This window comes from Seriola aureovittata, chromosome 17 (assembly GCF_021018895.1).
Source record: "Seriola aureovittata isolate HTS-2021-v1 ecotype China chromosome 17, ASM2101889v1, whole genome shotgun sequence".
Classification (NCBI taxonomy): domain Eukaryota; kingdom Metazoa; phylum Chordata; class Actinopteri; order Carangiformes; family Carangidae; genus Seriola; species Seriola aureovittata.
In genome coordinates this window covers 7,972,933-7,994,739 of record NC_079380.1, presented here as the reverse complement: position 1 = coordinate 7,994,739, position 21,807 = coordinate 7,972,933, and the positions used below count along the sequence as shown (strand labels likewise).

Genomic DNA, 21,807 nt, shown 5'->3' with positions numbered 1-21,807 from the left:
CATGATTTGTAAGTCTCTGTATGTTTCATATCACCAGGTTTTCTTCCCACCCTCTCTCTCTCTCTCTCTCTTTGTGCCATGCTGTCGCTCTCTCCATCCCTCTCTCCTATTTTTCTCTCTTGGCAACGTCTACTCACACAGACGAACTCAGTGAACCCATCTACTGTAGAATGTATCACAGGGCTCCATGTGTTCCTCTATCTGTGTGTGTGTGTGTTTCTGCAGATGTGTGCGCCATATTGATCCCCTCTCACTGAGGTAATATGGCCCTTTAATGTCCAGTTGCCATGTGTAAGAATGTGCAGCACTGCTCACGTCTGTTATTTCATTTTGATATTTCAGCCGCGGCGACAGAGAAAGAAAGGTACTAACAATGAGGGAGGCATCATCGCTGCCCGAGGCGTCCGACAATGCCTGAAAATAGAGATGGAGTCCTTGTATGTTGAGTGGAATTACAAAATGATTAGCTCTCGGCCAATGGGATGTGGGATAACATTGGCGTAGGAGCTTCAGGGGCAAAGGTAACATTTTGCCATCATCTCTCATGTGTTTACCTTCTTAACGTCTGAGTCACAAAGCTGAGCGTCTGATTTGAACCATCGGGATGAGAAAATGTTCTGTCTTTTTTTTTTAAACTTGTTTCTCAAATTGTGACTCTTTTTCGAATAATCCAAACAAATACGGTAGCCTGGAAGGACATATCTCCTTTGTCAATTTGTACAACGTGAAGCAAAAGTAGAAATTGGATTATCAGATACATTAGTATAAATTGATGTTACTTTGCAGTATTTTATATTTTCAAACAAATTCATGTGGAATAGTTTTGGTTGTGTTTTACAAAAACTTGCAAGGACAAAAGTCATTTCCTGCGACCTGGACAGGATTTTGGAAATACATTCAGAATAGATATTTTTAGGAAAGTTGGATGCTTAACTCTGTGACTCAGATATAATAGTAATTATAGTCATTAAAGTTGCAACTAATGTTTATTCTTATTACCAGTTAATCTGCCTATTACTTTCTCAATTAATGGATGAATCTTTCACTAGGCATAAACAGTAAAATTATAATTATAATATCCTGGAAACAAAAGGCGACAGTTTTCAAATTGCCAGTGTTTTCAAAATAAAAGACCAAAACTCAAATATGTATAGTTTAGTAAATTCTCACTTTTCAGAAGCTGGAACTACATTAACCAGAATGTGTTTGGCACAAACGAGTTAATCAAATTTTTTTGTCAATCGATTCATTGACTAATAGTTTTGGCTCTAACAGTAACATGAGAGGCTTTATTGAAAGATCCAGAATCAGCACCATTGCCTGACAAAGATATATTTATATAACAGAGCTGTGAAGAAACTAAGAAATTAAAAAGTTTAGTTGAAGTCTTTCTATTTTTGCAGACAATGGATGTTACTAGTTATTTTTCAGAATAAGATCTTAAGTTTAATTAAAATAAAAAATCACCATTGTCAGTTAAAATCTTCTACTTTAGCCACGTTTTGTACATTGCAGCCTCATCTTAGCATCACCACATTACTTTTTCCAATATTATCTAAACAGTATAAGAAGGCCGGGCCGTTTTCTCCTGACAAAACTGGACACGCGGACGTTTCCATCTGTGTTGCTGCACTTCAAACTCCCCCAACAGAACAATAAGGACTCAGCGCCACCTGGACCAGCAACAACATTAAAAATCCTGCTTACAGGTTCACACATCAATAATTCAACACTGTGATAGGAACCATTTTCACTATGAGTACTTTTGGTACAAGAGCACATTCCTCTCATAACACTTGTTTACTTGTACTGAAGACAGATCTTCAATGTGGGACGTCGACTCGCAGCGGTGTAGCTGTTCATCATGGTGCTGGTGTTTCTGCTCACTCACTGTTCACAAGGCTGAATTATGAACGAGCTAAGCTGCTATTCTGGTACTTAATGATATACTTATTTAAACCTGTGCATAACCTGTTATTGTCTGATTGGTAATTACTGAACCTGGCTCACTCACAGTCACTATGATGTAACGCTGGCATGTGAATTTAGACTGTAAAAACAGCATTTTTCCTGTGTTTTTCTCACTCTGCACCGAAGAGATTCAAGATTTTGAGTTACTTCTGTACAGTCTCCAACTGTAATTTAATCTAGTACCACATATAAAAGAGACACTTCCCTTTAACTACAATCATGTGTCGATCATAAAATCTAAATCTTAGTGAAGTCGATAAAACCACAAAACATACAGCAAATTCATACCAATACTTTCATCTGCTTCATCTCAACCTCCCCTCAAACTATTGATAGGTAATCATCATTTTCCTTCTCTAATTAAAGCTTTAAATACAAAGCAATGTTCTTAAGACACTTTGTTAAAGATGTAAAAGCTCTGGGTCCAAAATGCTCTCCTATATTTTCCTCAGTGGTAATGCTGCCTTATGATGTGCATGTGAACCCACAGCATTGTGAGTAACAAGCATATAAGAGATAATCATGTAAATATTGCACTCAATACATTTCATTTGGCTACATGTTGTGAGATTCTGTCTGGAAGAATCTAATGTGACATTTCCAGCTTTCAGCCTGTGATTGAGTCTTTTCTTTCAGAGGTGAAATGTTCCTTTAGTCTAACATGCAGATTACAAACTAAAATGTGGGATGCAGAGACAGGTGCTGGATTCTTGTCTCTACAAACATTTAGATCAGTGTGTGACAGTGTTTGCTCTCAGGTGTGTCACCAGCTCCCACCCTCCCCCACCAGTCTTCATACCTGTGGCAGGGCGATGGACAGCTGCCTCTGGAGCGACTCCTTCTCGTGGCCCAGCTCTCGCAGTCGCAGGTGGGCCGTCCCCAGACTGTCCTGGGTCTCCCTCAGGCTCTCCAGCAGCCTCTCCCTCTCCGTCAGCATGTTCACCATCAGCGACTCCAGGTTGCCCGTGCTTCCTCCTTCATCGCTTCCGCCGCCACCTCCACCGCCGCCTCCACCGCCACCGCCACCGCGGGGATCCCGGCTGCTGTAGCCCCCCATGCCTCCCATCCCTCCGCCCATCCCTCCTCCACCCCCAGCGGGCGAAGACGAGCCGCCTCCTCCCCCGCCGCGCCCATCCTCTGAGATGGTGGGCATCACCTCGCACATCATCTTGAGGCCTGGATGCGAGAGGTGTTATCTGAGAAGACGACTAGTGTCCGGAGAAGGACTGATCTGCTCTCGTCATGAAATGCTCAACAGTTACTTTTCTGCTAACTGCTGATTGGCTGAGGCTGGCAGGCAGGAAACAGGTGCTGAGGGATGATGGAGCCGGGCAGGGGTGTGAATTTGTGAGCAAAAGGTATGTGAGATTTGGGGGGGGAAACAGTGCAGGGTGACAGGGGCTGAGGGTTTGGTGGATGGGGAGCGTGGGTGGGGTGGGGTGCAGGGGCAAGAGGGAGAAGTGCAGGTTGGGTGGGCGACCTCTGACCCCCCCACCCCTGGCCCAGGCTTCAATGAGACGAGAGACGAACCTGGAAAGAGAGGAAGAAGAAAAGGTCATGTTTAGGCCAAGATGTGATGATGAGAGCAGCTGGAGGAGGATGAGGAGGAGGGTGGTGATGATAATGGTAATGATGATGATGATGATGAAGGCCACACATTCCCAGAACACATCATTATTAATTAATAATAACAAATAATAACACATATATTTCCCACCAGGCCACCACGCACACGCAGCACGCACGCACGCACGCACGCACACACACACACACACACACACACACACACACACACACACACACACACACACACACACACACACACACACACTGCACATGCACCTTTCTGAGGCGTTTTTTCCCCTAAACCTCAGAGACAGAACAACCATTGCTGTTGCAGCAGCTCTCACAGACTGGCATCGCGATACTCAACGTCTGGAGTAATTCATCCATCAGTGCATGTCTCGGCTTTATGTACCCGAGCGTCCATAGCCATAATGGTAATAATGAATGCGCATGATGTACGGAAATGAGCCGTGGATGGCAGCTTTTACCTTGGCAGCCTCCAAAACATGAATACAGAACAATTATCAGGCCTTTAGTGGCAGAAAGCTGCGGCGCTGTTCCATACATTCATGTTTTTTTTTTTTTTTTTTTTTTAAAAAAGGGTGTCATCATGAATTGTAATTACGGGCTGTAACCAGGAGGAAATGGGATTCTTTTCTACGGCGCCGGAACCCATCTGTAAAAATAGTCTGGTGAATCAGGAGGCTTATTATCCTCAGACGGGAAATGAATTGCTGTCTTAACAAAATAAATGGCCTAAAATGGGGAAAAACAGCCATTTTTTAAAAATGTATCTGAGGCTGCACAGATAGCCTCACACCGCTATCACATCATGGTGGGAGGTGCCAATCATCCTGTAAATGATGTAGGCCTAATTAACAGATTAAATCACAAGATATTTCGCAATTGGATTATTTTTTGTGATGTGATTAACCTCAATTTGAGAGAACGGTGCGCGGCTTTGGCTTTATTCCGACCGCAAGGCGTCTATTTCCTATCAACACCCCATTACCACCCTCCCCACAAACACACACACACACACATACACACACCACCCTAGCCCCCCTCCCTCCCACCCATAAAAACAGCTGGACGGGTAGGTCTGTGAGCCGCACATCACCGTGGATTTTAGCCGCCGCCGAGCGTTTTGTGTGTCTTACCCTTTCCATGACCGACAGAGAAAGGAAATAAACGCGCATCGTGGCCCGGTTCACTCCATCAGAGCATCCGAGAGACGGAGGCTGCAGGTTATCCCCGTTACAGCCCGGTTACCAGCCTGCCCCATCCCCTCCCTCTCTCTGCTGAGGGAGCGACGCTTCGGCTCACCGCTGCGTCAAGGTGCGCGCAGGAAGCACACACGACATCCGGTCAGGGTTTTCAGAATATAACACGCAACGTCTGGAACAGCTGTTCTCACCAAAAAGAGGCAATGAGGATGGTTGAAGACTGGGACAATATACAATTGAACATTTTAATAATCATATTAGATGTATTCATATTTTTTATTGTTAAAGCTTTTCTCTCTTTTTTAAACTCTTATTTTATTCTGACAAATAAAACCTTTGAATCATGACTTTAGTCATAATCTCTAATTAATATCAGAATTGATGTTTTTATTCTTATTTGATAAATGTGTCTCAATGTAAAGTTGTATGGATACTGATTACAATGATAGAAAAAAACTTGTATAGCAGAGAAGAGAAAAATAAAGTCAAATGTAAATAAAAACTAATGAGAATTAGCTCACAAGAGAAATGTGTGAGGTGTTCTTTGATAACACACACACACACACACAAAAAAAAAAAATCATAATATAAGCTCTTGTTTCCTTCCTGATTTATAAAAGTGTTTCCCAGCCTGGGGGTCTTGACCCCTAAAGGTCACAAGATAAATCTGAGTGAAAGATTATCTCATCATCTCTCATCTTTGAGTTTTCATTGAGAAATGAAGGAGGGTTTTGTTTTCCCCCTTCAAGCCTCTAAAACTGAAACAATCTGAAAAGAGAACATCACTTTTTGGTTGACATGTTAAGATTTGTTTAATGTGTTAAACATCTGTCTACTCGCAGGCAAAGCTTAAAGGATGGGACACACTGATTTACAGGACAGGTAACCAGTGGCTGAGCAAGTACACAAGTATTGTGCTGTTTTCATGTTCTTATACTTTACTTTAATATTTCCATTTTTAGCTACTTTATATTTCTACTCCGTTATACATCAGAGGGAAATATTGTCAATTTTACTCAACTACATTTGTCTAACAAATCTTATGTAAAAAACATATTAGGTTCCAAAATATCATGTTGTTACAGGTTAAACTACTAAAGACTAATGTCTATAAAGGATGGTAGTTAAGTGGTATAGTCGCTCCACCTTGACCTGCTACAGCATCAATTATAATGGAATAGTCAAAATAATCAGATAATACAGTATATGATACGGTAGCGTGTTTTTATTTTTGATACTTTAAATATCTTTTGTTGGTAATACTTTTCTACTTTTACTTTTGCTAATTTTACTTAAGGAAAAGTCTAAATGGTCTATTACACAGATGTCCTCTGGTGTAGTAGACCTGTACTGTCTGCTTGTGGACATAGAAATGATACCAATATACTATCATATCATTTCTGTTGAAAAATGAGTTAGGACTAACACATTACTTCTTTAAATAACTCACTATTTGCACAAGTTGAAACCTTATTCTGAAAACGAAAAATTGTGCTTCCGCTCCTCTACCTCGATCCGCTGTGTAACTTGACGACCTCCAATCGTCAATCCTCCCTCATCTCTCCGTCTTCTCTGAAGGATGCTGGGTCTTAAAGAAACAAGCTTTCACCGGCTTTCACCGTATAAACCCCTCACGCCCCCCACACTCTCCTCTAACTGCACGTTACTGGTGTTTTTATCTGCCTATAAACACGAAATCAGCGCAAATCATCAGCGCAGTTCATTTCTCTGTTGGTTCTCACTGTGAGGTAAATGAAACTTAATGAAAGCTCACGAAACAACTGCTCCCTCTGGCGTCTGGGTAGGAGAAGTGCAATGCATAAGTACCATAAGGTTAACAGATAATTATCTGATTGTAAGGCGACGATCATGGAAGCATGCGTGAGGAACTTTCAAAATGTCGCAGTCAGCTGCAGAGAACTTTAAGATGACCGTCAATTAGTCTTTTGTTAAAAGTCTATATTAACATCAGGCATTTTGGAGGTTTAATGGGCCTGTTGTTGGGATGAAATTATTCTATGCAAACAAATTAAAATAAACATTTTGACATATTTCTTCCTCATGATTGAATCACCCGCTATTCAGATCAGAAGACTGACAGGTATGTCAGTGAGAAATTTACCAGTCACCATCATCTGGTCATGAGTGGCCTGGTGTCTCAGCCAATCAGAGCTCAACGAAGGCGGATGTTAAAACCCATAGGTAAAGAAGGGGGGGGGGGGGGGGGGGGGTGAGAAGGAGGTGTGTTTGAGGTGACGTAATGTCCCCTCCAGAGAGGCTGATGTGCAGCACATCCAAATTAAATTTGACATAAAAAAAAAACACTACTGGAAACAGCTGTTGATGTTGATAAGTTTCAGGACAATAAGAACAAACTGTCTGCTCCAGTTTATTAAAACATATCTGTGAGTTAAAACCGATATAATTTCAATGAGAATTATGAATCACTTATACTGAAGTCTGATATTGGAAAAATCTGGATAAATACTAATTAAATACATTATTTTCCTCCTTTTCCAGGAAACTGCTTTTATTTTGACAGCTTGGTTTTGGGAACTAGAGGGGCAGAGCAGAATCAAACTCTCCAGCTTTGTAATTTTGGTCCCAGAAATCACCTGCATATGCAACTGACTAATCGATGTTCTGCTTATTTATCTATTTTACGACATGCACTCTGTTTATTTATTGTTCAGTGTTTTATTTTTCACACTGAGATGTGACTATCAGTCTCAGACAGACTGATCAGAGCAGCCTGAGAGATGAGTCAGTGAATACCAAGCTCTCCTGTTTACAGACTTGATGAACTGCCTCGTAAAAATTCACAATGAGCTACAAACACACGAGGAAGCGTCGGCCAACTTCATGTGACTTCATCAGAGATTTTAAAAAAGAGAGGAATGGAAAAGCACGTAGACACTGTGGTTTGGCAGAGTCATCTGAACTAGGTTCATCACTAAAAGCTCTCTAACAGCCAAAGGAGGAGGCCCCATTTACAGAAGTGCAGTGTTTGCTCATCTTTGAGGGATCGAATGAGTCACGGTGTCCATGATCAGTGAGGAGGAAATACTCGAATCCTTTACGGTGATACAAACATCAACAACACCATCATGCAATAACACTCCAGTAAAAGCCCAGCTATTTAACCTGACTAAAGTTAAAGTACAAATTACAGTATCCCAAGTACCAAAAGAAGACGGCTTCTTTTCACAGTGATAAGTTATTGTTTGACAGTGTAACTGTTACTGCACCATTTGTTAAAACAGGAAAAAAATTGTAATTTTAACTAATGAAAAAGTGTGTCAAATTGTATGTGATGCACAAAAACCCCTCTGTGTATTAAAGAAGAGCGTCACTGTCACAGGTGAAAGCCCTGCATTTAAAACATACAAGTGCAGAGGAAGTATCAGCAAAATGTGAAAGTCCTCATATATTTTATATATACATTTTATATAGTTTTAATCTGTAGCACTTCACATTTTAAGACATCATCTTATATTTTGGGCGAAATCCGTATGTACTAAGTAACAGACACGTGTAGTGGAATAGAAAGGACAATATTTGCCTCTGAAATTTAGCACTAAAATGATCTGGTAGCAGAGCATGGTGTGCACACAACATTACACAACATCACGCCCTCCTACCGTGACGTCTTAACCCAGCTGCAGACACTGTGTTGACAGCTTCGGTGCCACCTCTGGTCACAAGCAGCTGGATGAAATGTTGGAGCTGCTGCGGTGGACGATGCCCTCTGCAGACCAACGGACACAACGCAACACAACACACCTGACTCAGGTCTCACCAGGAGAAAAAGAGCCAGAACCAGCTCAGAATGACGTATGACATTTATAAAAATCTGTGTCTCGGCAGATGAAGAAATAAGGACGGACATGATCATGTGGACAATCCTAACACATGAATATGATTTCAACCATTTCATGTGGAAATATTCCTTTAGAAGCTCATTACTTATTGTTGCTCCGAATGGGAAGAAAAGGTGATAAACAAAATGGGATGGGAAACCATTCAGTCTTTATTTAATGTTGCAGTGGTGTTGGGATCTTCTCACGAATTAAATACTGGGTTTGTTTGATTGTAAATGTAATACAAGATATTATCCTTAAAGGTGTTCAAGTGGCTCTGTTATATTCATTTACCTTTCATGTATATATTTTTCTTAGATTTCCTATCAACAGTGTTGTTGACACTTTTTATATCAGTCATTTTTCTTTACTTTTTGGTTGTTTTGCCACATTCTGTTTTTTAAATGATCTTGAAAAATGCATGATGGGAAAAATGGGATGTATATCTGTAGGAAAAGTGATAATAAGGAGGGAGTTTTGCTTCTATGCAAATTTAGGTTTAAAATGTTTATTTCACTAGGAGGATAACAATGAAATTACGAAGAGTATGTGAGATTCTCTCCTTAAAAACACTTGCATTTGTGCTAAAACTGCCTGGAACTGACGAGGGCTGACACGGGTAGAGAAAATATCATAACCTGTATATATAAAATCTACATGTTCATACACAAATCAGATGGGGTCTAATCTAAAAAGGATATTTGTCTCTATATTGATGGAAAATCTGCTGTGTCTGAAACTTACAGATTCAATCTTCATAAATACCCAGGTATCCTCCTGAAGACGTCTTCATTTGGCTGAAGTGACAGCGGCGACAGACAGGAAGCAGCTGCACGGACACCAGGAGAGGAGGGGCCCCGCGGGGTCACAGGAGGTCAGCGGGTTAGAGGAATGCTGATAGGAATGCACTGAGCGGCGGCCAGGGGAGCATCTCGTCAGCTGGACAACAACAAGGATCAGCAGGTCCCCGGGGAGCCATGACAGCGAACAACAGGCCCGCAGTCTTGTGAGATACACGGTGAGGAGGAGGAGGAGGAGGAAGAGGAGGAGGAGGAGGAGGAGGAGGAGGAGGCCGGGCTCAGAAAAACACATTTAAACAGGGTGAAACCATGGTGTGTGTTATGTACACACACACCCAGCTTCCACACTCACACACTTCTTTTTTGGTTCCTCTTGTATAGTTAATATTTTTATTACTATTGTGTATCATTATATTATTTATTTATTTCTTACTTTTCTGTCTTTGTGCAGCTGTGATCAATAAAGGCTTGTATCATCTCATCTAATGTACACTGAAGTTTTGTTGTGAATTCTGATTTTTCAATTAAACCTTTTTATTTCACAAAAACATAGAAAGGCTAAAACAATTCCTCTCTTTTAAAAAAGTGGAAGAGTATGTACATCCTTTGTTTCACCTAAAGTTAACTGTCAGAAATATTGGCTTTACACATCAAACCTTTTCCTTCTCAAAGTTTTAAACAATGAACATCAACTATAGTATAGTTTAAGAAACTCCATTATAATTTAATTAGATTTTAGTATTGTAGATGTAGTGTAACCTATTTATATATATATATATATATATACACACACACAGTATATACTGTATATATTTACATAAATGACGAAAAGAGAGAAAACAACATTGAGAGTCTAGAGTCGCATGTACTCACGCATGTACATACATATGCACGTTGCAGTGAGAGCGTTTGAAATTGTGACGTTACGTGTTGGTACCAACATTAGATTCTAGATTGCTCATTTATTTTGGCTATTATCTGCTGTGTATCAAAGGCACATGCATGTGAAGTAACCTACAGTTTCCCAGGTTGTTGAACAGTCTACTTAAGACTTCACACCTCTATCTGAACAGCCAGATTCAAGAACCACAAGCCATTCTGTAATGGATTCTGAATTGAATGAATTCTGTAACACTACAACACGAGTTTTCCAGGTCCCAACAAAGAAATTCTTTCTCTTTTGGCTCATAAACACAGTGTAGCTGTCAGCATTAGGACTTTGAAGAGATTGTGCCGAAAACTGCGTCTGAGGTGGCCGCCGGTCGTGCAAACTGAAATAGCGGGTAATGGACAAACGCAAAGATACCGTTGGTTACACCTGCGTGCAACTCAGAGGGGATATGTTGTACTACAAGACACAATAAGACAACTGATCAAGTTATTTGATCCTGAAGTCGTGGAGCTCAGGAGCACAATCTTCCTCTTCTGACTCAGTTTGACTTTACTCTCAAAATTTCGACTTTTTTTCTCAAAGTGCATGATGAAAAAACAATCTTCCTCCTCTCATTTTTTTTTCTCATCCATGGCCCTAATACTCCTTAGTTAGTTCATTTTTTTTAAACATTTTAAAGTTAAATTCTGGCCAGATTTTACACATTACACCTTAAATGCATAATAATTCAATGTCTTGAACATGGTTGCAAAAGTCACTGTGTAAAAACTGGATCTTTACTGCAAACACACCAGATACAAAATGTATTTTTCTAACCTTAAGAAAAAAAGCTTAAAGATTATTTTTTGTATAGTTTATATTAACAGCTTGTGAGATGTTCTCCAGGAAGACGTTGCTTTAATAAACGTGTAATATGGGAAACAGGAGGGACAGTAATCTGAGTCTGGTTCAGAGGTTTTAAATGAACTTTATTTGAAGTTGTTGACGATTTTACACCGAGCGCCCTGCATGAATGAAAACTTCACTGTGATGGGAGGATTTCTGAAAATACAAGATGTCAGCTCTTTAATCTAATGTAGACCACAGAAATGAACACACAGAACAATATGTTTAAGATTCACGAGCCCAGTCCAGTCTGAGTTTATACATCCAGTTCACATAATTCAGTTTGTTAGAACCCATCTGGATTTCTGTGTCAGTGCAAATCAGAGTGTGCGCCTGTGCACGTGTGTGTGTGTGTGTGTGTGTGTTAAGGCTATCCGAGTGTGGTGCACTAAGTGTGTAAAGGCAGATTCTGCGGAGGCTCAGCAGGCAGATTATTCTGGGCTTCGGCTTCGTGATCAGCTGGGGCTTTTGCCTCTGTGAGAAATAAGAGGAATGTTCACTTCACTGGAAACTATTACAACACAAACCCATGCCAACAATAACACATATTTCACATCTCAGTTTGTTTACCTTTGTCTTCAGGTTTATGTGTCTCTGGTTGAAACTGTAGTTCTCCGTTAGGACCTGCAGGAGGAGGCTGCCCGTCTGCTGCCTGCTGCTCCTTCTGTCTCTGGGACATCTCTAATACTGCCTGAAATTAAAAACCCTTGGTTGTTGACTTTATGCAATTGAATTCTGACCCCATATGATTCCACCTATGTCAAGGGATCAAGGGATCAGGGTCGGTATGAGATGTAGTGCAACAGCTACCTGCTGGTACTCTCTCTTCTGGGCCTCCAGAGCTTTGCCTCGCTCCTTCAGCAGCTCCTGCTCCTGACGCAGAGTCTCCGCCCTCCTCTTCAGCTCCTCCTCTTTGTCCCTTAGCTCCACCTCGAATCGCTGGAGCTCCTCCTCTGTGTACACCGGCTTGGCGTCCAGAGTCTGGAGGGAGGAAAGAGAAACACATGACGCCACTGTTAAAATGGTTCTGCATTGTGAGTGAACACTGATGTGTGAAAGTTACCATGTTTATTACGTTTATTAGGGTGTGACATCAGATGTCATGGTGTATTTTGTATATTGGATGATATTAAAGATATTTTCCCTCACTATTTCAAATAGAAAGTAATTCAGCTGCAGTGTAGAGAAACAGCAGCGATTGCTTGGAGTTGAAATTTTTATGAAGCAGCTGCAGAACGACTTCAAGATTTAGTCTGGAGCGAAATGTTTGCAACTGCATATCACACACCGTCAGTGGTGGAAGACGTATTCAGATCCTTTCTTTAAGTAAAAGTACTGCAGTATAAAAAAAATACTCCATTAAAGGTTAAAGTACTGCATTGAAAATATCCCTTAAAGAAAAGTACACAAGTATTAGTAATATGAAAGATGTTACGCCATTATATGCCGTATTTTACTGTGGCAGTCGGTCCAGGTGGAGCTAACTTGAACTATTCTACACGCTGCTGGGTAGTTAAATCTATATATCATGATTGATAAATTAATGGTTTTTTTCATATAAAATATATATCCTAAAAATTACAAGCAACTCTAAGTTTTCAAAGCTAATACATATAGTTGAGTAAAAAGTACGACATATTTAGAAGAAATAAACCACAAATGATCTGTGCAAGATCCCTTATCTGCAGTTATTTCTTGTTATATTTAAATATCTAATTGTACATATTATAATAATCTATGACTTATCTTTCTTTAAGTATTTGATATTGACATTTTGCAGTTTTCCTTTCTTTGTACTGTCTACTTTACAGCTGTAATACTGTACACTCTAAATATCTGAACGCAAACCTAGGCATGCCACGTACTTCATATGGCATTTATAATCTATTCTTTACCAGGAGAAGTTACAAGTTACAAATATTCAGTGTCCTCGCCACGATTTTCACACTTAAACGCCTCTCTGAAGCTGATAATAACTTTGACTACACGTTAGTATGAACCAGTCTTCAATCCGGTCCTGCTGTGCACCGCCAAGCAGTAAAGAGTGAACAAAGCACTACACCGATGCTTTTCACAGCAGCCACTCATGGGAGCGGCTCCAAGTGCATGAGTACAGCACAGCACTGCCTGACCACCCACCCACTTCCCCACCTGTGAGGCCACCTCTGGGCTCTTTACCTCCCACTCTTTGGGATTACTGAACTCCTTCTTCTCGGTGGACTTGAGGAACTCCTCCAGGCTGACGAGCCGGTCCTTGTTTGTATCCACCTTCAGACACGGAAACATCGGTCAAAGCCGGGCAGAGAAATCAAGGTGAAGACTGCGGGAGATGAAAGTAAATAACTAAGACTCACATTCTTCATGATGTGCTCCCTCATTCTCAGTCTTTCTTCCTCCATCTCCATCATATCATCTTCCTCATTTTTTGGGTCGTAGACCTTCTCCAGCTGCAGGAGGGAAACGAACAGATTTTAGTTGCCGTGGGGACGCTGTGTAAACCACTTTCATTTTCTGAAGGTGAGCTGAACACAAACAGCTGTATTTTTAAATTGATGATCATCCACTTCTGATGCTGTGTCATGGGATTTTAAGGGTCGGCCGTGATGTGCTGAAGGTTGTTTTTTTTACCTCCTTAGTGAAGAGAGCCTCCAGTTCCTGCTCATCTAAAACACCATCTTCATTTGTATCTAAACAGGACAGAGAAGTTGTGATAACTGTACTCATCAGTACACAGGGGTTAAACAGGAAGTGCTGTTACTCACCATGCAGTTTGAAGAAGGTTTTAGGGTTGAACTCTTGTGGATCCAGTCCGTCCGTCTCCTCCCAAACTTCCCGCAGCTGAGCGACGCTGCCCTGAACGCGACAAAGCGAAGCAGAAAAAAAGGGAAGAACACGTAAGAAAGGATGATTCACTTCCACTCGTTTCCACTGATGATAAACACGGATGCATGTGTCGCCCACCGGAGCATTGACTTTGGGGTGCTGGCGGTGTTTCTCCTTCAGCTCCTGCATTCTCTTCTCCTCTCTCTCCCTCTTCTCCTGGTCCAGGCTCTTCAGGTACTCCCGCCTCTCGTGCTCCTTCAGCATCTCGTAGCGCTTGAACTCCTCGTGTCTCTCGGCGTCATAGTTCTCCAGGTCCTTCGTGGCCTAAAAAAAAAAAAAAATCATCTTTGAATTCTTTGAGGCCAAGTGGGGTCAGATTTAATACAAAGCAAGACCGCAGTAACAGATCTGCCATTGTGTTTTCACACCCTGGAGTCTGATCAGTATAAATATGATTCTGTTCCATTGAAATCTGATCAAAACATATAAACGATCAATCAGCTCTTCACTCGTGGAGACAACAAAACTCCGCCGCTGGAGGATCTTACTGTCGAGATCAGCAGTTCGAGGTCCTTGGCCTCAAATGTGTTTTGATTGTGTGGATCCAGATGTTCAAACTGCTTCAGCAGGGAGGCGTGGTCCATCTGCAGGCCTGCACAGAAGATACATGAATTACCAACCACAGGCTAGATATGACTTCCTTTATGTTCTGTACATACACTTGAAAACACCTCTGTACGAAGGCTGAGCTCATCTCAGCTAACGATTAATATCTTAACTCTCTGGACATTCATCTTTACATTTGCTTCTTCCATCTGCTCTGCTCATAAAAATTACGAACAGTATCCAAATGAACTGAAAATGACAACACTGTTCATCTGTTTGTTTTCACTGACTGAGTGAATTCAGCAAAAACAATGAACAGCTACAAGATTTGCCCATACTGTATTTTATAAACATGATGCCACCATTTTCATAGCTTTTAAAGAAAAAAGTAAGTATTTGATTGTTTTCCCCACTTGCATAATCTAAAATGAGCACTATATATATATATATTATATATATATATATATATATATAATATAGTAGTATAAAAGATTAAGCTGCTAATAAAAAAATAATACTTTACAAAAGCGACACAATTTTTATCCAGGGATCATTAATTACATGTAAATCTGATCCGATCTGAACACACACTCTCTTCGAAAACGAGTCCACTCACTCTGTGTGTTGGTGCTGTCCAGTTTGGCCTTCAGCAGCATCCTGAGACGAGAAACCTCCTGCCGCTTCAGCTCATCCAAGCGAGTCCGGACGTGGTGACTGACCAGGTCCAGCTCTTTACTGAGACGACCGTTCTGACGGAGAACACAATACACCCAGGTGAGGAGAACAAATCAAATGTCAGATGCTCTTGGTACCTGTAAAAGGTAAAGAAAGAAGCTTAGTGGGTGAGAATTAAGAGAGAAACAGCAAGAGATGGATGCTCACCTTAATGTCCTCCGTGTTTGCTGTCTGCAGTTTCTCTCTGAAGTGAGGGTCTGTCTCCAAAACCTCGATCACCTCTCTGAGATACCTGTCGTAGTACAAGCCAGTGTCCTGCAACAGTGTGTTGTAAAGGACACGTTACTCACACCAAAATGAATCTCAGCTAAACCTCATTATGTCAAACTGGAAAAGAAAACAAAAAAAACCAAGAGGTTGTAGAGAACGTTACCGCATTCTCCTCCGGTACTTCCTCTTTAGCTTCTTGGTTGCCTCCATTGCGATCAATGGGTACTGACCAAACCCCAGCAGAGATGGAGAGAAGCAACAGCCAGCCAGGTTTCAGTTTCATCCTCCTGCAAAATAAACAACGAAGGCAGAGGTGAGGGGAAAAAAAAAAAAAAAACTAGCCAAGATGAAGGGCTGGTAGAGCGTCAGATCTCCCACATAGCGGATGACACCAGTATTTACTGGAATGTGTCGTGAGCCAAACCTCATTCAAAAATAATCCGGTTCATCTTCTACTCTCCCCAATTTCTTTTTAGTGAAATCTTTATTACACATATCCATCATGCCTATTCAAAGACTACACATGCTCACGTTAATCTTATTCAGCTTTTTATATTTTCATTGAATCTCAATCTGTTTTATTCTATTTTATCTTATTAAAGTACCATTTTTTTATTAGCTTGGCCTTAAAAACAGGGAAATCCGACTATACCTCTATCTAGGTTTGTGGTCATTGTCTTCAGACCCTACAGGCTTGTAACAGAGAAGTTAAGGATGTGTGAGCATCAATTTATCTTTGCCTGAACAATGCTGCATTTGAACTCTGCTGAATTGGATGTTTACATGTTTTCACCAGTAACAGTAACAATAGATGGTCAATGTATCCTCCATATCAACAGTGCCAGACTTTCACTTAAATATTATTCATCATCATATTTATCTACAGTCACAGGTCCAAAGCATACCTTGGCATGAATATGAATACCACACAAATCCCCAATCATAACCTGTATAACTCTGTGTACCTAGTGGGTGTAAACGTACCCACTGATAACAGGATCTCAGTTTGAGCCAATGAAATTTAGCGTGAATGGCTGGTGGCTGGTGTGAACATTATATGCCGAATTTACCAGGGGACTTAAGAGATTTGTCATTCATCTAAAGATTAAAACTTTCTGGACGTGTGTTTATTCACCGATATTAAGCATTGATAACATTAGATTCTACAAATGGAATTTGGCGCAAGGATCACCTTTGAGCAGGGAAACGTCTTTTGCGCGTTGAAATAAAATTATAAATTCAGTGAAGGACGCCAGAAGTGTTAGTTCATTAAATATAAAAAACCGTTTCAATGGGACTCTCGTTTTTATAGCAACGTTCGTGTTTGTAGCTAGTTGGCTAACTAGCTTAAGGAAGGACAACCGGATGCGGATAAGGGGTTCGAGAGATTGGGATTCAAGACAAAATCTGATGTTTCTGTGGCTGTACTCACCCGTGAGATTAAATGTTTGGTATGTGATCATTGACGTTTGATTTTTACAAGATTCTAAACACTATTACTTCTTTAAACGCAATTTTACAGGTAATATCACAGGTGCTAGTTTTCCCTTACAGCAGCCGCAAGCTATGGGGGAAAAAAAGAATCTGGCACAATTCTTCCTGCGCTGTCCCGTTTATATCTTACGATTTTTTGTGAATTCTCCATTTAAACTGCTGGTATGAAACCCATAATTTACATTTCCCTTAACAGAAAAACGCCTTTAAGTAGATCATCGCTTACCGCAGATGTGTTTTTAATTTCTGATCCAATGCTCAAAGCACGACCTGTACTCTCTGTCGGTGAAAAATGACGTCATGAAGCAGGACACCATGCAGCATTCAGGGACGTCCGAAATAATAAAAACATTATTGTATTCTTCATGAATAAAGATATTAGGATTAACATCGCATTTTGAGCTGTCACAGTGAAAGTAATGTCCGCTCATGATGAAAAAAATTGAAAATTATTAAGTTATTTCAATATCAAATATTTTTTTGGCCAGTTTTTTTTGGTGTCTTGTGTTGTTAATGCAAAAATATTCTCAAAACAGTGATTATAAAAATATATAGTTAAGTAAAAGCAGCCATCAAAATCTCCTCTTGTGTGAATCTCCAGGAGGGATTTTTTATATTGTACACATGGATGTATCATCCATGGTTATACACTACAGGCAGATGAATTGCAAACATAGATTGCAACAAACCTAAAGAGCTCTGAAGTACGTACCTATGAATAACACGTGAAGGCATCATTGTACCATTTGTAAATAACAGTTGACAATAAACTATGTACAAAACTTTTTAATTGTTTGAAAAATATATTTGCTGTATATTTAATTCAGTACTTAAAAACACAAAGTCATGGCATATTGAAATAAATTAACATCAAAAGAGTCAACAATTGCACGTGATAATAAATTAAAAGTATAAATATTATGCATCAAAATAACGTCTAGTCCTACAATAAAATTAATAGAAATAGATAATAAAATATGGCACATGGAAAACACAACATAGTTGCAAAATTGCTCAGAAATAAATAAAGTAAAAAATAAATTAGCAATCACTCAATAATAATTAATAATTTCAAAATATATAAAACCATGTCACAGCATGTTGAGGTCCTTTTCAATTTATATCAGTTTGACTGATGAACTTGAGGGGTTTTGATTGATTTACACTTTCTATGCAACACAGTGTTTAGAAATCAATCTCTCTCATGTCAGTGGGGGTCCCGGCCCTTTCATTCTCCACCTCCTCATCTTTCTCCATGGGGCCCTGCTGGAGCCCACTCCTCAGCCGCTGGCGGAGGGTGTATTCAATCATCTCGCTGTAGCACTGCAGCACTGCCTGGGGAAGCAAGACAGAGAAAATGAGTGGATTTTGTAGTAGATGCAAATCTCTTCCTGCATTTGGCATGACTATGAAACACACAGGTCCCTCAAAACTTGTGTTTTACTTTATTCTTGCAACTCCCATTCCAAATCAGCCTCAGACTCCCCTCTGAATACACTCACCAGGTCACTCTGGCACAGCTCTGCCAGTGCTTCACTCATAAGAGCCAGCTGATAGGGCCCCTTGTTGCCCAGACCTCGCAGTGCACAGTTCAGTGATGCTGCAGCAACAAGTGACGGTGGTGCTCCCAGAAACCGGGAGTCACAGGCGCACATGGCAGCCAGAGTGTCGCTGTGCCGCCGCAGGGTGGACAGCCGCTCCTCCTCAGACTCACCACCATCTTCCTCTCCTGTCTGCTCCACGGAGGCAAGAAAATGTGGGAGGAAGTCCTGAGGGGTCACTGCTGCAGTGTCCCATCGGAGGGTGGCGAGGATGACACGCTCCATTTCCTGATGGAGGGAAGAGGTGCGTGTAAGAGTTAGGAAGGGTGGAGTTGTATGATATTATAAGAATAGTTATTCTTTGTCAGAATATTATGAGATTAAATGTCCTCTCTTGGTCTTAAAGGCTGCATTTCAGTTCAGGGATAGTCTTCTGACTGAAACAAACAATGATGCAAACCCATCAAGAGATTAATCTAAAAAATGATCAGAAGATGAATTGATCATGATTATAATTGTTGGATGCAGCTCTAATTGCATTGTCCATGTGCATCATTTTGGGCTCTGGTAACCAGTGATGGGCATCTGAGTTTGAGTTCCCCAGTTTGCAGCATAGTTTCTATGACTGTCCAGTCATGTAACACTCAACACAGTGTTACTGCAGTGTGATTATTGTTGGTGATAATATTTGGGGCCCACAGCTGGAAATGACCCCCAAAAACTCCACTTACTTTGTTTTAACTAAATGTGGCCAGAGTTACAGTATTTAAGTGTATCGTTGTTGTTCCTTATCCATCACTACAGCCTTGATTGTATTGATTGAAGTCTCTAAAATGACTAATAAGTGATGGACTCACCCGCAGGTTGGAAGACTGGAAGCTGTACTCAGCTGCTGCACAGAGAGTGTCAGCAGTGACATTGTCACACTCTGTGAGTTTGGAGGCGATGAGGATGCAGCTGGCGGCCAGGCAGTACGGTGAAACAGGTATAGACAGAGAGGCAGACAGGAACCTGTCCATCAGAGAGACAGACAGAGGAAACACTGTCTCGTCACAGCCGCACTCACAGCACACCTGGAGAGAAAAGACAGAGGACTCTGGTTTCACAGCTGCCACGATGACACGACTCATCCAGCATCATGAGGAGAATTAGGAAACTAGAGCGTGAGAGAGTTTCATACCTCCAGGGCCCATTTGGCGAGCTCCTCCCTGCGCTCTGGATCCCGCTGGATGAGGGTGATGTAGAGCATGGAGGGCATGTACCTCTCCTCCACGTGAAGCAGCCTCTGGATGACACGATGCCCCGACACAGTGGGGTCCCAGGCGGCTCGCAGCTGAGACGAGCCCCTGATGTGGCCCTGCGCTGGAGCATCGTTCTGACCCTGACTCCGGTCGTCCTCCACCTCCTCGCACCACAGAGAAACAGACATGCCTCTGTCCATCTGCACAGCCTGATGGGTAAAATTAAACTGTTTATGTCCAAGTGGGAAAGAAACACAGCAGCTACCGTCCTTCTGTCACTTGAGGAGCTGTGCAGGTGGACAGAAGCAGATCCTCTCTTGTCCTTGTTGAAACTTTGTCTTCCTGTGGTGCTCCACTGAGTATCACCCCTCAGCTGCCTCCACTGAGTTTTATACCCAGCAGGGTGAGAGAGGGAGAGGGAGTGGCTGAGAGGGGAAGGAAAAAAAGCCGTAGAAAGGGGGTGGGGACCCTCGTGAGTGACATAAAATAATAAGAAGACAACAATACAGTGTGTGCAACAATCGCTCCAACAGGTGGGGAGAGGGAGAACGAAGGAGAGCAAGGGGAGAGAGGGAGGCAGGGGAGGAGGAAAGAGGAGCAGACAAGAGAGGGAGTGGCCCGCAGGGACAGAGCAACAGCTTGTCTTCGACAGTGAAAGAGAGAAGGGAGGAAAAGAAAAGGCTGCGAGGGGTGAGAGGAGAGAAAAGGTCACCTCCAGACTCTGACAATGGGAATGGGATGACAAAAGGATGAGGGTGTTTGTTTACAACGTGAGGAGCGCAGGAAACACGCCAAACACAGGATACATGCTAAATCCCTAAATCCTATACATGTATATACTGTATATATATATATATATATATATATAAAACTGATAATTTGACCTTTTCAGGCCAAATTACCACAATTAAACTTAAAAATCAAATTTGTTAAGAAGAATAATTCAATTCTTATCATTGATTAACTCTTAAAACAAATTTTCAAGCAACAATTATTAGAATTATTTCAATTTTTTCTGACTTTGCATAAACCAAACAACACAAGGAGAAAGTGCTGGATGCAGAGATCGTAAATATAAATAAACCAATGAATAAACTAATCAAGAAAGTGATTTGAAAGTTGATTGATAAAGAAAATGATCCTTATTTGCAGCCACACTCTTTAGTTTGTCATCAACCCACTTGTGATGAAGGATGCAAACAGATTTTATTGTGATAGAACTGTTTGAGTCTGACTGGAGGAACATTTGGGTGAAAACAGTGAATGTTGCAGCTTTAATCTTATATTTCACATAACAGTCAGTCAGAGAGAGAAGAAAACGTAGCTAAAGTGAGTTTTTTTTTATTATTATTTTCTTTTCTCTTTTTAAATGTGCTCATCAAAGTTTTGGCCCCGAGCCTCCTCTCTCTCTCCCTCTCTCTCTCTCTCTCTCTCTCCCTCTCTCTCTCCCTCTCTCTCTCTCTCTCTCTCTCTCTCTCTCTCTCTCTTCTCTGAGGACTCTCATTGTCAAAGCAACCTGTGTCCCGTCGGCCTCCCCTCCCTGCGCCTGTGGCAATCTGCTGCTCGTGTTTAAAGAGCAGAGGAGCCACCGGGGAGGGCTGGGCGAGGTATGTGCAACAGACAGTGGAGCCGGGCAGGTCAATGAGCCGTATTGTCTCCCTTTACAAATCAGTGTCAGACAACAGCCCCTGGCCTTCTGCCTGCTGCTGGCTCCTCACACACACACACACACACACACACACACTTCACACATTCATGGGGTAGACACACTTTTCACACACTCCCCGGGGACTCCTCTGACGGTCACAATGGGGTCGCACTCACCAGTGGAGAATACAGATTGTATTTGACACAGTCATTACAGGTGGCTTTTCACACATTAAGGCTTCAATGGCAGCTCGTGTTTCAAACAGTGGAGTAATAGGAGTTAAATGGACGACCACACCACGATCACCAT

General features: G+C 41.4%; 3 protein-coding genes across 4 annotated transcripts in view; all 3 read right to left on the bottom strand.

Moving 5' to 3' along the window:
• The window catches only part of ppfia3 (PTPRF interacting protein alpha 3), a 31,072-nt gene extending 26,206 nt beyond the window's left edge, over positions 1–4,866 (bottom strand). The window contains exons 1-2 of the mRNA XM_056401451.1: positions 4,698–4,866; positions 2,771–3,501 (exon numbers count right to left, since the gene is read on the bottom strand). Coding sequence (XP_056257426.1) covers positions 2,771–3,139 — 369 coding nt within the window. The 5' untranslated portion in view covers positions 3,140–3,501; positions 4,698–4,866. The remainder of the gene's footprint in view (positions 1–2,770; positions 3,502–4,697) is intronic.
• Positions 4,867–11,262: 6,396 nt separating this feature from the next.
• On the bottom strand, positions 11,263–17,378 carry nucb1 (nucleobindin 1). Of its 2 annotated transcripts, none has more exons than XM_056402587.1 (13): positions 17,295–17,378; positions 15,738–15,861; positions 15,512–15,619; positions 15,246–15,378; positions 14,572–14,675; positions 14,162–14,347; positions 13,963–14,053; positions 13,829–13,887; positions 13,555–13,647; positions 13,379–13,468; positions 12,011–12,181; positions 11,771–11,891; positions 11,263–11,674 (listed from the first exon to the last, which is right to left on the bottom strand). In XM_056402587.1, the coding sequence occupies exons 2-13, from the start codon at positions 15,855–15,857 to the stop codon at positions 11,589–11,591; spliced, it is 1,362 nt and encodes a 453-aa protein (XP_056258562.1). In that variant the 5' UTR covers positions 15,858–15,861; positions 17,295–17,378; the 3' UTR covers positions 11,263–11,588. The 2 variants fall into 2 exon arrangements, with proteins under 2 accessions (XP_056258562.1, XP_056258563.1); XM_056402588.1 differs by having other exon boundaries at positions 11,263–11,356.
• A 512-nt stretch (positions 17,379–17,890) lies between these two features.
• ccndx (cyclin Dx) lies at positions 17,891–21,807 on the bottom strand. The gene is made up of 5 exons (XM_056400754.1): positions 21,796–21,807; positions 19,790–20,122; positions 19,467–19,682; positions 18,571–18,897; positions 17,891–18,403 (listed from the first exon to the last, which is right to left on the bottom strand). The coding sequence occupies exons 1-5, from the start codon at positions 21,805–21,807 to the stop codon at positions 18,254–18,256; spliced, it is 1,038 nt and encodes a 345-aa protein (XP_056256729.1). The 3' UTR covers positions 17,891–18,253.

Bases quoted from the DNA above. Each gene is read 5' to 3' on its own strand.
- nucb1 (XM_056402587.1), bottom strand. From the start codon at position 15,857: ATGAAACTGAAACCTGGCTGGCTGTTGCTTCTCTCCATCTCTGCTGGG. The intron at 13,469-13,554 runs GTGAGTCTTAGT...CCGTGTCTGAAG, and splicing joins GGGAGCACATCATGAAGAAT to GTGGATACAAACAAGGACCG. The intron at 11,675-11,770 runs GTAAACAAACTG...TATTTCTCACAG, and splicing joins ACATAAACCTGAAGACAAAG to AGGCAAAAGCCCCAGCTGAT.
- ccndx (XM_056400754.1), bottom strand. The intron at 19,683-19,789 runs GTATGAAACTCT...TTTTCTCTCCAG, and splicing joins TCGCCAAATGGGCCCTGGAG to GTGTGCTGTGAGTGCGGCTG. The intron at 18,404-18,570 runs GTGAGTGTATTC...TTGCTTCCCCAG, and splicing joins AGCTGTGCCAGAGTGACCTG to GCAGTGCTGCAGTGCTACAG.